Source organism: Xenopus laevis, chromosome 6L (assembly GCF_017654675.1).
Source record: "Xenopus laevis strain J_2021 chromosome 6L, Xenopus_laevis_v10.1, whole genome shotgun sequence".
Taxonomy (NCBI): Eukaryota; Metazoa; Chordata; class Amphibia; order Anura; family Pipidae; genus Xenopus; species Xenopus laevis.
In genome coordinates, this window is record NC_054381.1 from 37,690,792 (window position 1) to 37,706,525 (window position 15,734).

At 37.8% G+C, this 15,734-nt stretch overlaps 2 protein-coding genes across 3 annotated transcripts in view; one reads left to right on the top strand and one right to left on the bottom strand.

Moving 5' to 3' along the window:
• LOC121394554 (basic leucine zipper and W2 domain-containing protein 2-like) overlaps positions 1–15,734 on the top strand; it is a 337,450-nt gene that overhangs the window by 156,597 nt on the left and 165,119 nt on the right. The window lies entirely within an intron of this gene.
• Positions 127–14,950, bottom strand: LOC121394550 (E3 ubiquitin-protein ligase DCST1-like). The gene is given in 17 exon segments (XM_041565939.1): positions 127–752; positions 1,308–1,421; positions 1,661–1,803; positions 2,142–2,258; positions 2,368–2,494; positions 2,581–2,676; positions 3,019–3,118; positions 3,231–3,379; positions 3,571–3,692; positions 4,038–4,181; positions 11,949–12,147; positions 12,863–13,002; positions 13,077–13,116; positions 13,118–13,206; positions 13,385–13,462; positions 13,579–13,704; positions 14,899–14,950. Coding segments are annotated over 17 exon segments (2,031 nt in total). The 5' UTR covers positions 14,921–14,950; the 3' UTR covers positions 127–527.

Here is a 15,734-nt window from a genome sequence, read left to right on the forward strand (position 1 = left end):
CTAGAACCCCACATGTGGGAAAAAAAATTGGTGCCCCCCCCCCACATTATAAGAAAATTGGTGGCCAGGGTCCCTTAAACGTCCATGCCTTCCCAAAGTTAGCAGCTCTCAGAAAGATGGGGGCACAGCTAATCAAGTAAGTGTGGCGTGGCCGGGCCCCACTTACCCTCGGGGCCCCCTACAACTCTCCCCCATCCCCCCCTGATGGCGACCCTGCCCACAAGTCAGTGCCAGTCAAGTTCCTTAGAATGGCTACAAAGATGGCGAGCAGAATGGCTGAATCTGGAGGGGGGGCACCCTGTTTGTTGTGTTGCAGCCAGAAACAAAATGACTGCAGCTATCAGCAGATGTGAGAGGCTCTGTGACTGGGTAATACAATGGACACATATTTATAAAAGTTTATTAAAGTTTATTAAATACTGATTATATAAAATATATGTTTAATATATTTTACAAAATATATTAAAAAAAGTATATTATACAAAACATTTTTTTAAAAAGGGGGAGGGGCCGCCATCACTGTAGTATTATTCTTCACAGAAGTAATTTTCAATTAAATCATCTGGTAAGCAAACAAAGCAGCATTTCTTTATCTCCTTCCAGCAGTCGAGGCAGTAGGCTGTGTCACAGTTTGATGTCTTGCAAATATAGGAAGTCTTGGTTTCTTTGGCATTACAAACCAAACAGCGTCGCTTTATAATGACTCTCAGCCATTTCATTTGTCGGAATAGCATACCAGGTATAGACATCATCTGTGGACAACACAATATAGTCAATACCAAGCCAAGGGGCGTGAGAATCTATTTACAGCAATGGCAGCTGAAGTAAGGGTGGTGGCAGACATGGCTACTGGGGGAGATTAGTTGTCCAGAAACAAATTGCCTCTTCTTTGGACTAATCTCCCCTAAATGCCTTCCCGCCGGCTAGAATGTAAATCGCCGGCAGGATGGCTTTGTTTTCCAAAGTCGCCCGAAGTTTCCTTGTGAGGCAACGTCGGGCGACTTCGGAAAACAAATTGTTCAGAGTGACATCCCGCTGGCGATTTATATTCTAGCTGGCAGGAAGGTATTTAGGGGAGATTCATCGCCCGAAGAAGAAGCGATTGGTCACTGGGCAACTAATTTCCCCCAATAGCCATGTCTGCCACCACCCTAATGCATTAGAAGAGTAAGCGAATGTATTTTGTGCACATAGTGCAGCTAATGTAGGAAAATGAAAGCTAAGGCAAGGTGCTAGTGTGTTGGGTGCCAACTAATGTGCTGTAGGGTGATGAGCTGTAAAAGACAGAAGCTCAGGTTAATACTTACAAAGTTTCTGTGGCGGTTGGCAGTGATCATTAAGTTCTTCCTCTTTATATTTAAATACAGGTCCCTGTACCTCAGTAGCTCATTATAGAGATGGAGAATTCGCCTTTTCTCCGTCTAAAGGAAAGAAAGCAGCAGGTGGAGGTGTTACACAGTTATTTACACTAAGAAATACATCAGTTCATTAGTAGGACAAAAAAAGTGGAATTTTGTAGTGCCCTTTCTGCCATGAGCCAAGGTGAGAAAATAGACACATGGGCCACTTTACCAGAAGCTAAAAAAGCCCCCCCCCCCTCCTGTTTAATAGATTGTAAAATATTCCTAAATAAAAACTCTCTCAGCTCATAATATCTTGCCTTAGGGTAAAAGTAAGCAGCCAGGACTCTGCACAGTCGGCTCATGTATATCTGGACAAAAGGAAGGATCAGCGTGATGGTCAGTAGTAAACAAGTGCCGATATATTGCTGGGACGTCAGATGAATCGGTTGCGCCAGACAAACTGTGGAGAATCAGAAAGAAACTGGAGTATTAGTAATGCTGCCAGTATGAATGATATGTCTTGTTGGGAAATGAATAGAAAATGAAGCCCCGAAAGATACTTATAATTCCTTTCATTCATATTGTAACTAAGCAGTTTAACTGTTAAGCAAGACAACCAAAACAATTTCACCTTAATGGTTCTACAGATTGTTTGGCCATACAATTCATATCAGCTACCTGTGTGATTTTCCCATTTAAATGAAAGTGCTTGCTACATGTAAGTTCTATTGATATCTACAAAACTTTAAACACATGGAGTACAGCACATTGGAAATGTCAGTGAAGCTTTGCACATACCAGTATTATTGGTCACATGAAGCGCATTAGAGGACGTATTGATATTTCCAATTGTGTTCCGGAGAAATCTTGCCAGGAATCCGGTGCCACCAACAATCACTTCTAGATTGTGTTTAACTGCAGGGTAAAACGAGAGGTGGATTAAGCAATATGGAACAGAGAGAAGTATGAACTATTAACAGATTGCTGTTAGAAACATACAGTAGTACATTCAAGACATACTTACAGCCAAAGTTGTAGCTAATATTGGAATGCTTGATAGTAATGTCCATGATATTTTGGACACCCAAATCCAGTCCAAGTAAAAGCAGGCAAATAACAATCAGCGGAATGCACCCTATCATAGCGCTTGTCTGGAAGAGAAAAGTTTGTTATTGTATTTATGAAAGAAGCAGGGAACATACCGTAATCTGCTAGAGAGTATTTGATAAGTACTTACCAATGCTTTCACCTCTGGTCCATGGAGGGCAAAGTTTATTGGGTAAATTAAATCTGCACGTTCCCCTTTTTTCAGCGGTAGCAGGTGCCTCTTTCCCTGTAGGATAAATAAAAACAAGAGTGATTTCCTGGTCTCTCATTTACATTTTTAAATATCCTTAGCTTGAAAAACAAACACTTCTGAACAAAATGAGCCAACAACAAACTTACTCTTACTCAAAAACTGAAATCTACTCTCCTAGGGCTCCTCATGCAGTATTTAATGTACAGAAGAAGAGCACATTAGGATTCTCACTCATCTTAATTCTTATATACTTCCTAAACTTTTATAATAACTTGTATACACTTCAAAATGTAATTAAGAAATGAGTGCATTTATAGAGCACAAATAAATATATACATACATAACAAAAGACAGTATGTTTGCTGCCAAACTAACCTGCTTCCTCCTACGAGCGTCGATTTGTTTGAAGTACGTTGTTATGTACACATTGTCGTGGCGAAGGTTTGAATTGTAATTCTCAACATAGCCAAAAGCTCTGCAAAGACAAAGGGACCAGAGTGAACCCCACACAAAAACCTCACACAAAGTAAACCATCGATATTTGGCTTCTGCAGTATTAATTGGTAAACTAAAACGAATGTACTTACGAACTGATGTATTGGAGGAAGAGTAGAGACAAAACTATTTTTATAGCCTTCATAGCTTTCTGTGAAACTGATTCGCTCTCTTCAACGGTTTCGGACACATTTTGTTTGACTTTCTTCAGTGTCGTATCAAATATGGTTTTGTTTCTGACCTGTGTTCAGGCAAAGAGAGAAAAAAGTATATGAAAATACTAGCCAAGGGGATCACAAGGAACATCAGATAAACTTCATAGCAAATAAAGGAAATATTTTAAAAGCACCGATTGATTGGCACCCAAATAACAAACAGGATCCTATCAGCAATGGAGAGAGTCTCCGATGAGGCATATTTTGCGAAACTTACCGTAATTTGAACATCTATAGTGACATTTTGCTTGAATGTGTCAATGGCCCCACTGATATTATCATAGAGTTCTCCAAACAAAGGGTCGATGCGGATGTGCTTCTTGCACAATGGCAGGAACCCTAGAAATAAAAGCAGCAAGTCAATAAACAACTACAAATACTTCCCTCCCACTACTGTCAAGACATTTCTTGTTGGATTTAGGGGAAAATTACCTTTATATTACATGTTAAATTATGATATAGATGGGCCAAATCAAACCAACTTTGAAATTTATCTTTTTATTATTTTATTATATATTAGACAATTTTGCTTATTTTTAAAAAAAATATTTTTTTTGCTTAACACTACAGATAACGCTGTTCAGTAGTAACCCCCCTGTCACTAAATAACTATATATGGTGAAAATGCCAAATTAAATTTCTACTGTTGGTTACAAGTGTCACATTTTGTTTAAAGATACTTACAATTTAAAGCGCCGCAGACAAATTTCAATTTCATTGGCCAGCACAATGCATGATTGAGAACAGGTAACCATATTGTCTCCATGCATTCATCATATTTCTGATCAAACCATTCATGGCACTTCCCTATGCCCATTTCAAAGAGATCTGTTAGAAAAGAAAATGGATCATTAATTTGTGTAATGGAGCTGTCACCAAAGCCTACATGTTACCCTGCATCTCACAATTATTCGGGTATCTAGTATATAGGATGTGCATAATTCTCTACATACACATAAATATCATGAAAAAATTAAGGAACTTTAATGCTTAGGAATGCTGAGACTCCACTGTGTAGAATTCCAGCTCCAGGCAGAACAAGGGCACACGGGGGTACCAGTTCTGCTACCCCTACACCAAGTTTTACCTGATCCATGGGGTATCAAACCGCATGTGGCCAGAGCTGGGCCAGAGCGGCCCGGGCCCTAGGTGGATGCGCAAAAAGACGGGGAGAGAGTGGACAGCATGGGGTAGGCGACAGAGCAGGTACGTGACTGCCACCCTCCCAGCTTTGGGCCCTAGGCACATGCCTACTCTGCCTACCCCTAGTTCCGTCCCTGCATGTGGCCATCGGTTTGAGAAAATAGTGATATTTTTCAGCCCATAAAGTATTTGGCGAAAACGAAATGCAGTGAGATGAAAGTGGGTGTACTTGGTAACTTACGTTCACAGCGCAGGAAAGTCTTCATGCTAAATTTCTTCTGAGTATTCATTAGTAACGTTTGTTTCTCCTCGATTTCTTCCCTTATCAGTTCTTTCTCTCTCACATTGTCGTAATCCTCAGTGCTTTCAACTTCTTCTTCTACCTCACGGAAATCATCAGTTATTTCTTTGGTGTCCTTTGTTAAATTCGATGACCTTTTCTATAAAAAGAAAAAGAGACATTTTCATACAGATAATATAGCTGAGGGCGTGCTTATAACCACTATTGCCAGTTGTTCTCTGATTTATTCTCTTTACCGTTAATTTCAGCAATATGTAGGGGCATAGTATATATAGTATATATATATATATATCAAAACCTTCTCAACAAACCGCACTCCAAGGAGCTTTGAATGGTGTCAAAAAAAATGCCTTTATTTCAACGTTTCGGCTCTCACTCGTGAGCCGTCTTCAGGAAAGTGACTTTTCCCTGAAGACGGCTCACGAGTGAGAGCCGAAACGTTGAAATAAAGGGCATTTTTTTTGACACCATTCAAAGTCCTTGGAGTGCGGTTTGTTGAGAAGGTTTGATAGTGATATTTTTACCTGCACCCAGGTCGGATGTTTATTGGAAGAGAGGTGCACCCGTGACTAGGACTGCTCTATATATATATATATCTATATATATATACTATAATATATATATATATATAATATATATATGAAATAGTGAAAGTAGAGCTCAATACAGGTTATGCAAGTGTGAAACTCCACTTCACTTACTTGTATATGGATTTTTAGGATTCGTTTATCAAAGAGTGAAGATTAGACCAGAACTCTTTTTTCACCTGTTGATAAACGTGCCATAAAAATTCAAGTCAACAGAAGAGGTTGTGAGTCCCCTCGGGTGAACTGGGAGGTCTATTTTCCCTCTATGTCAAAAGTGCCCCATAGTTACAGCATTTGATACACAAACTCGGTGACCATGAAATTATTACTGAGAGAACAATACAACATTGATCTAACATGACAGGATTGTACCACTCAAGGTCTCAAAGCATTAAGTGCACTTTGTAAAGAACAGGGTGCAAATGTGAAAGGGTTTTATATCCAGGCCTATAAGGTATTGAGCTATTACAGTTAAGCCTGATAATACAATCTTGCAGCATTTACAAAAATGCATATAAAGATGTGTCATTAATTATCATATTGTGGGTCCCACCATTTTTTGCTAAAAAATATCAATTTCATTACCGTCAATTGACCAAATATCCTCTTTATAGTTCCATCATTGATGTGTACATCATCTTTGTGTGGTTAAGGGTCATCTCTCCTGTACACTCAAAGCTCATTACCAAGTAGTTCTATATTTTTCATCATATTAGAACAGGGCCTAAAAAGAGAAAAGGGTTTAGTACATTGTAAAGAACAAATACGGCAGTAAGTAGAATGACTAGCCAGTACATACCATCAGTGATTGCATTTTGATAGCAACTGTAGTTGTTAGGGCACCTGTACTTTCGCACAGGATAAGCAGGAGTATCATCAATGTCGAGCAGCGGAAATTAGTGACATTGCCCATCCGAAGGAAAATATAGTGACAGAAAAAGGCAACAGGGGGAATGCATTAGGTTCAGCGCCCTATAAGTACAACAAGGGCCCATAACTTGCTATCACCATAAATATACCAGGGCCCATAACAGGAAAAAAAATTACAGGAATATACTTACAGACAAGTAAAAATAACAATAAATAGTGATAACAGTGAAGAAAGTGTATACCACCATTATTAACAATTAAATATGCAGACTTTGATCTGGTCATTTCAAGGTGGTTAATGGATAAACCAGCAAAAGTAAAGTGCTAGAGAAAGAGAAAAAGGTATTAGACTGGATAACACACACCCTTACCCCTATTATCATGCCATACTCTCATTGTATCAATCTCTCACACACACTTCATTTTTTCACTTTTTTCTTACCGCTTCCGATGCACAATCCAACAATTGCTCCAAGGAAATACTTCACTTGATAATATTCATTATGTTAGTGAAGAATAAAACCATCTCTCTCTGGAAGAACCCTGATAGTATATACCCACAAGCAAGACGCACTCAGAAATGCGAGGGCGCCATAGCGACTAATTTTCCTGGGCTGTGGGCTGCCACCACGGCAACGGAGCCCATACTACAGGTCTCGACTCTCCCCCCAAAAAAAAAACAGTCAAAAAAGAAACCACAAAAAAAATTATGGTGGCTAGGGTTCCAACATGTTAATAAAAATAAAAAGATATGGTGGTTTAGGGGCCCCCATAAAAAAAACATTTGTAGAAGGGGCCCCCCATTATAAAATATTGGTGGCTAGAACCCATCAATGATGGGAAAAAATTGTGCCAACGCTGCCCCACATATATAAAAAAATTAAGGGGCCAGAGGTCCTAACTAGACAGCTTCGGACGTTAGGCACAAGTATCAGTGGGGGCAACAGGCTAATCAATAAGTGTGGCGTGCCAAAAGGTCCCACACTATACAAAAATAAACGGAGTAGCCAGTTCCTAACTCTCACCAATGCCCCAAAGCCGCTGAATGGCGGACCCTGGCTACCCAACAAAAGGAGCTGCTAAAAATACATAAGATGAACAGATGCAGAGTAAAATGGTGAATCTAGGGAGGGGGGGGCAGACCTTTTTGGTTGTGCTGGCAGATGACAGAAAAAAATGCTGCGAGCTATTCAGGCAGATTGTGAGAGCTCTGTGACTGCGGTAATACATGGACACATATTTATCAAAAGTTTAGTAAAGTTTCATTATAATTAACGGATTATATAAAATAATATGTTTAATATATGTTTACAAATATTATTAAAAAAAAAGTATATTTATAAAAATTTTTTAAAAAGGGGGAGGAGGCGCCATCACTGTAGTATAGATTCTCCAGAAGTAAATTTTCAACTAAATCATCTTCTGGTAAGCAAACAAGCAGCATTCTTTCATCTCCTTTCAGCAGTCACAGAAGGCAGTGGGGGAGAAGACTGGTGTCACACGGTTTAGGATTGGTCTGGCAAAATATTCATAGGGAAGATTGTTCTTTGGGGCATTACAAACAAACAGCGGTCGCTTTAACTGGAATCTCAGCCATTTCATTTGTCGGAAATAGCAATAACACAGGTATATTAACATCATGCTGTGTTAGACAACTATCATATATCTCAAGTAACCAAGCCAAGGGGCGTGGAGAAGCATTACAGCAAAACTTGGCAGCTGAAGAGGGTGGTGCAGACATTGGCTACTGGGGAGAGGAATTAGGTTGTCCAGAAACAAATTTGACCTCGTTCTTTGGACTAATCTCCCTAAATGCCTTCCTCGCACCCACGCGGCTTAGGAAGTAATCGCGCGAGGATGGCTTTGTTTTCTCAAAGAGTGCAGCCCCGAGTTTCCTTGTGAGGCACAGTCGGGCGACTTGCGGAAACAATTGTATCAGAGTGATCAATCGCACCGATGGCAGATTTACTTCAGCTGTGCAGGAAGGTAATTTAGGGGAGAATCAATGCCCGTATAAGAAAGAAGCGATTGTCACTGGGCAACTAATTCTCCCAATAGTCCATGTCGCCACAACCTATAGCATTAGAAGAGTAAGCGAATAGTATTTTTGTGGTGGACTTAATAGTAGGAAAATGAAAGCTAAGGCAAGGGTGCTAGTGTGTTTGAGGGATGTGGTCTCAATATTATTGATGCATGTAGGGTGAATGAGCTGGGTAATAAGACAGGAAGCTCAGGTAATACTTACAAAGTTTGGGTGGCGGGTGGCAGTGACATTAAGATTCTTCTCATTTATATATTTTAATACAGGTCCTGTACTTCAGTTAGCTCATATAGACGAGGGGGAGATTTCGCGCCTTTTCTTCCTTCTCCGTCTAAAGAAGAAAGCAGCAAGTGAGAAGGTGTTACAGCAGTTACTTTACACTAAGAAATCATCAGTTCATTAGTAGGACAAAAAGTGGAATTTGTAGTCCCTCTTGCATGAGCCAAGGTGCACGACAAATAGACCATTGGTGCATTTTAACGCAGATACTAAAAAAAGACCCCACCCACGAGCCCTCCTGTTTAATTAGATGTAAATATATTCCTATAACAAACTCTCTCAGACTTTATGAAAATATTCTTGCGCTTAGGGTAAAAAGTAAGCAGCCAGGACTCTGCACAGCTGAGGAGGAAGAGTCTCGCTCATTATATCTGGACAAAAGGAAGGTCAGCGTGATGGTCAGTATGTAAACAAGCTGCCGAATATTGCTGGGACGTCAAGATGAATCGGTTTGCCCAGACAAAACTGGGTGGGTCATAAAAGAAACTGGAGTAGTTAGTAAATGGCTGCCATTAGTAGTAGATGATATGTTTTGGTTGGGATATTGAATATAAAAGAAGCCACCGAAGAAGATACATATAATTCCTTTCATATTCATGTTGTACGAAGCAGTTTAACTGTTAAGCAAGACAACCAGAAACAATTTGCACCTTAAAGGTTCACAGATTCTGTTTGTGGGCCATACATTCATATCAGACTTACCGTGTGATGATATTCCCATTTAAATGATTAAAAGATGCTTTGCTATGCAGTTGTAAAGTTCTATTGATATCTACAAAACTGTTAAAACTCACGGGGAGGTACACATACTATGGGAAAATGGTTCAGTGAAAGCTTATGGGGCACATAACCAGTTATTAATTGGTCAGCATGTAAAGCGCATTAAGGACGTATTGTGATATTTCCAATGTGGTTTCCGGAGAAATCTTTGCCAGGATCCGGTGCAACCTCCATACAATCACTTTCTAGTATTGTGTTTACTGCAGGGTAAACGAGCAGGTGGATAAGCAATATGGAACAGAGAGAAGTATGCACATAACAGATTGGCTGTTAGAAACATACTCAGTAGTAATTCAAGGACATAGATTACAGTGCCAGTTGTAGCTATATTGGATGCTTGACTAGTAATGGTTACCTGAGATTTTTGGACACCCAATCCATTTTTTTTCCCCCAAAGTAAAAAAGCAGGCAAACTAACAATGCAGCCGGAATGCACCTAATCATAGGGCGCTTGTCTGGAAGAGAAGTTGTTATTGTATTTATGAAAGAAGCAGGTTAAATACCGTAATCTGCTAGAGAGTATTTGATAAGTACTTACCAATGCTTTGCACCTCTGGTTCGCTGGAGGAAAAGTTTATTTGGGGTAATTAAATCTGCACGTTCCCCTTTTTCAGCGTAGCAGGTGCCTCTTTCCCTGTAGGATAAATAAAAACAAGAGTGATTTCCTGGTCTCTCATTTACATTTTTAAATATCCTTAGCTTGAAAAACAACTTACTCTTATCAAAAACTGAAAATCTACTCTCCTAGGGCTCCTCATGCAGTATTTAATTACAGAAGAAGAGCACATTAGGATCTCACTCATCTTAATCTATATACTTCCTAAACTTTTATAATAACTTGTATACCACTTCAAAATGTAATAAGAAATGAGTGCATTTATAGAGCCAAATAATATATATACATACATAACAAAAGACAGTATGTTTGCTGCCAAACTAACCTGCTTCCTCTACGAGCGTCGATTGTTTGAAGTACGTTGTTATCGTACACATTGTCGTGGCGAAGGTTTGAATTGGTAATTCTCAATATAGCCAAAAGCTTCTGCAAAGACAAGGGACCGAGTGAACCCCACACAAAACTCACAAAAGTAAACCAATCGATTTTCTTCTGCAGTATATTGGGGTAAATCTAAAAACGAATGTCTACGAACTGATGGTATGAGGAAGGAGTAGAGACATGAACTATTTTATAGCCTTCATAGCTTTCGTGAAACTGATTCCGCTCTCTTCAACGGTTTCGGCACACATTGTTGACTTTCTAGTGTCGTATCAAATATGGTTTTGTTTTGACCTGTGTTCAGGCAAAAGAGAGAAAAAAGTATATGAAATACTAGCAAGGGATCACAAGGACATAGATAAACTTCATAGGCAAATAAAGGAAAATATTTTAAAAGCACGATTGGATTGGAACCAAATAACAAACAGGATCCTATCAGCAAGGAGAGAGTCTCCGATGAGGGGCAATTTTGCGAACTTAAGTAATTTGAACATCTATAGTTGACATTTTGCTTGAATGTGTCAATGGCCCCACTGAATATTATCATGAGTTCCCAAAAAAAGGGTCGTGCGGTTGCTTCTTGCACACTGGCAGGACCCAGAAATAAAAGCAGCAAGTCATAACAACTAAAATACTTCTCTCACTACTTCGTAAGAATTTCTTGTTGTTCGGGGAAATTACCTTTATTACATGTTAATTATGTATAATGGCAAATCAACCAACTGAATTTATCTTTTATTATTTTAAATTATATTGACAATTTTGCTTTATTTTTAAAAAAATATTTTTTGCTTAACATACAGATAACGCTGTTCAGTAGTAACCCTGTCACTAATACTATATATTGGTGAAAATGCAATTAAATTTCTACTGTTGGTTACAAGTTGTACATTTTGTTTTAAAGATACTTAAACAATTTAAAGCGCCGCAGACAATTTCAATTTATGGCCGCACAATGCTGATTGAGAACAGGTAACCATATTGTCTCCATGCATTCATCATATTTGATCATACCATCATGGCCTCCTATGCCATTTCAAAGAGACTGTTAGAAAGAAAATGGATCATTAATTTGTGTAATGAGCTGTCACCAAAGCCTACATGTTACCGTGCAATCTCACAATTATTCGGGTATCTAGTATATAGGATGTGCATAATTCTCTCAACACAATAAATATTCATGAAAGAAATTAAGAACTTTAATGCTAGGAATGCTGAGACTCCACTGTGTAGAATTCCAGCTCCAGGCAGTAAACAGAGAGCCACGGGGTACCAGTTCTGCTACCCTACACAAGTTTTTAACCTGAATCCATGGGGTATTCAAACCGCATGTGGCAGACTGGGCCAGAGCGGCCCGGGGCCCTAGGCAGATGCCAAAAAGACGGGGAGAGAGTTGGAACAGCATGGGGTAGGCGCCAGAGCCAGTACGTGACTGCACTCCAGCTTGGGCCCTAGGCACATGCCTACTCTGCCTACCCCTAGTTCCGTCCCTGCATGTGGCCATCGGTTTGAGAAAATAGTGATATATTTTCAGCCCATAAAGTATTTGGGAAAACGAAATGCAGTGAGATGAAAGTGGGTGTACTTGGTAACTTACGTTCACAGCGCAGGAAAGTCTTCATGCTAAATTTCTTCTGAGTATTCATTAGTAACGTTTTGTTTCTCTCGATTTCTTCCCTTATCAGTTCTTTCTCTCTCACATTGTCGTATCCCTCAGTGCTTTCAACTTCTTCTTCTACCTCACGGAAATCATCAGTTATTTCTTTGGTGTCCTTTGTTAAATTCGATGACCTTTTCTATAAAAAGAAAAAGAGACATTTTTCATACAGATATATAGCTGAGGGGTGCTTATAACCACTATTGCCAGTTGTTCTCTGATTTATTCTCTTTACCGTTAATTTCAGCAATATGTAGGGGCATATATATATATATATATATATATATATATATATTATATATATATATATATATATATATATGAAATAGTGAAAGTAGAGCTCAATACAGTTTGCAAGTGTGAAACTCCACTTCACTTACTTGTATAGGATTTTAGGAATGTTTATCCAAAGAGTGAAGATAGACAGAACTCTTTTTCACCTGTTGATAACGTGCCATGAAAAATTCAATTCAAGTCAACAGGAAAGGTTGTGAGTCCCCTCGGGTGAACTGGGAGGTCTATTTTCCCTCTATGTCAAAAGCTGCCCCCATAGTTACAGCATTTGATACACAAACTGTGACCATGAAATTATTACTGAGAGAACAATACACATTGATCTAACATGACAGGATTGTACCACTCAAGGTCTCAAAGCATTAAGTGCACTTTGTAAAGAACAGGTGCAAATGTGAAAGGGTTTTTTAATTCCCAGGGCCCTATAAGGTATTGAGCTATACAGTTAAGCCTATAACAATCTTGCAGCATTTACAAAAATGCATATAAAGATTTGTCATTAATTATCATAATTGTGGGTCCCACCATTTTTTTGCTTAAAAAATATTCAATTTCATTACCGTCAATTGACCAAATATCCTCTTTATAGGTTCCATCATTGATGTGTACATCATCTTTGTGTGGTTAAGGGTCATCTCTCCTGTACACTCAAAGCTCATTACAAGTAGTTCTATATTTTTCATCATATTAGGAACAGGGCCTAAAAAGAGAAAAGGGTTTAGTACATTGTAAAGAACAAATACGGAGTAAGTAGAATGACTAGCCAGTACATACCATCAGTGATTGCTTTGATAGCAACTGTAGTTGTTAGGGCAACCTGTACTTTCGCACAGGATAAGCAGGAGTATCATCAATGTCGAGCAGCGGAAATTAGTGGACATTGCCCATCCGAAGGAAAATATAGCTGAGAAAAGAGCAACAGGGGGAGATGCATTAGGTTCAGCCTATAAGTACAACAAGGGCCATAACTTGCTATCACATAAATATACAGGGCCCATAACAGGAAAAAAATGACAGGAATTACTTACAAACAATAAAATAACAAATAAATAGTGATAACAGTGAAAGAAGTGTATACTCACCATTATTAACAATAAATATGCAGACTTTGATCTGGTCATTCAAGGTGGTTAATGGATAAACCAGCAAAAAGTAAAGTGCTAGAGAAAGAGAAAAAGGTATTAGACTGGATAACACACACCTTACCCCTATTATATGCCATACTCTCATTGTATCAGTCTCTCACACACACTTCATTTTTTCACTTTTTTCTTACCGCTTCCGATGCACAATCCAACAATTGCTCCAAGGAAATACTTCACTTGATAATATTCATTACTGTTGCTGAAGAAAAACCGGAAAAGCAACGTAGGGAGCATTTTAGCCAAGATCCGTTCCAATGCTGAAAGGACAGAAATCAACTCATTAAGTACAATTATCATTGCTTGCTGGAGTCTGTTAGTAAGACCCATTTATAAAACCAAACAATTCCCCAACGCTGTATAATGCATGGGTGTATATATCTTACATACAGGTTAAATACTGATTGATACAGGAGATTAAAAGGGTCTTTCTGCTCATCAGAACTTGTGACTACAAAAATATTCAAATTATTTGCATTTGGTTGCTGAAAACCCCAATAACTAAATATAAATAAATATTACTAACATCACTACTGCTACAACTACAATTTGGAATACAGAGAACATTTCTATCAAATCCAGGAAACACTGTTACACTGTTACATAAAAAAGCTACTGTTTATATAATGCCCAATATAGACATGCGCTAAAATCCTATGAAGAATAACATTACATTTCTAAAAATATAACTATGTAAATGGCAATAGACTCTCCCACATTTACAGCTAACAAGAGGATCTGTACAGCCATCATTATATTCAATAAAAGGCAATCATTGGGATGATTTCAATCATATGTGTATCTACTACTGGTTCTATTATCATTTATCTATCATTCTATCTCTAAAAAGTTACTTACTAGTCTTTGGCTGATTTCTTTTCATTTTCTTCGTTAATATAACTGGTTTCTTTTCTTTTTCAATATTAATATGTATTTCATTATTATTTAAATTTAAATTTGTCATTTTCTAAATTTACGCAAGAGCTTGGCACAAACGTGCTTCCACTCTCAACGTAAGCTTAGACAATAATGACAGGTGTCTGTGGATCCTTAACACTGCATAACTGTCACAGATGATGTCATAATAGGGATTCAGCCAAATGATGATGTCACAATAGTCTGATATACTAACCTATTGTGATGTAATTGATGATGTCATAATAGGGTATTGTGATGTAATTGATGATGTCATAATAGGGTATTGTGATGTAATTGATGATGTCACAATAGCCTGTAATTGCCGGAACATTCTGGCTTCTACTAGAATATATAATTCTAAATCTATTACTCTGTGTTTTTTGTTATACAAAACAGATTATACAGATTTATATAATCTGTTATACAAATACTTATATTTAGAAATAAATCATTTTTAGCAAAATAACTCCAAAGTTTAAAATACCATCATATATTATAAACCTGTTTATATCTAGTAGAAAAGACAAGTAACTTACTAGTGTTTGGCTTTTTTCCCATTCATTTTCTTCTTTAATATTACTGGTTTCTTTTCTTTTTCTATATTCATTTGGATTTTATTATTCATTATTTGGATTTTCATTCTGTATCTATTCAAAGATATTACAGTATCTATTATATAAATACAGGTATAGGATCCCTTATCCGGAAACCCGATATCCAGAAAGCTCCGAATTACGGAATGACTGTCTCACATAGGCTCCATTTTATCCAAATAATCCAAATTTTCTTAAAATGATTTCCTTTTTCTCTGTAATAATAAAACAGTATATTGTACTTGATCCCAACTAAGATATTATTAATCCTTATTGTAAGTAAAACCAGCCTATTGGGTTTATTTAATATTTAAATGAATTTCTAGTAGACTTAAGGCATGAAGACCCAAATTACGGAAAGATACGTTATCCGGAAAACCCCAGGTCCCGAGCATTCTGGATAACAGGTCCCATACCTGTACTTATATTTAGAATAAAAAAATTATAGCAAAATAACTCCAAATTTTAAAATACCAACAAATATTTTAAACATGTTTATATCTAGTAGAAAGGAAGTGGGAGAAAAAATGTATTTCTGTAACCATATAGTTTATTTAAACAAAATAAATACAATAATAAGTCTAGATACCAAATGAGACAAATGATTTACTAATGTAAGTGGAGAGCAGAGTGGATAATAATACTGTTAGATATTTTCACCTAAAATGTCCGATTCGTTAAGCAACAGCTAGTAAACAACGCAAATAACTTGTGTTTTTATCACATATTCTAATCTCTACTGAGCAGGGCCGTGGCAACCCTCTGTATCCCTTAGTTAC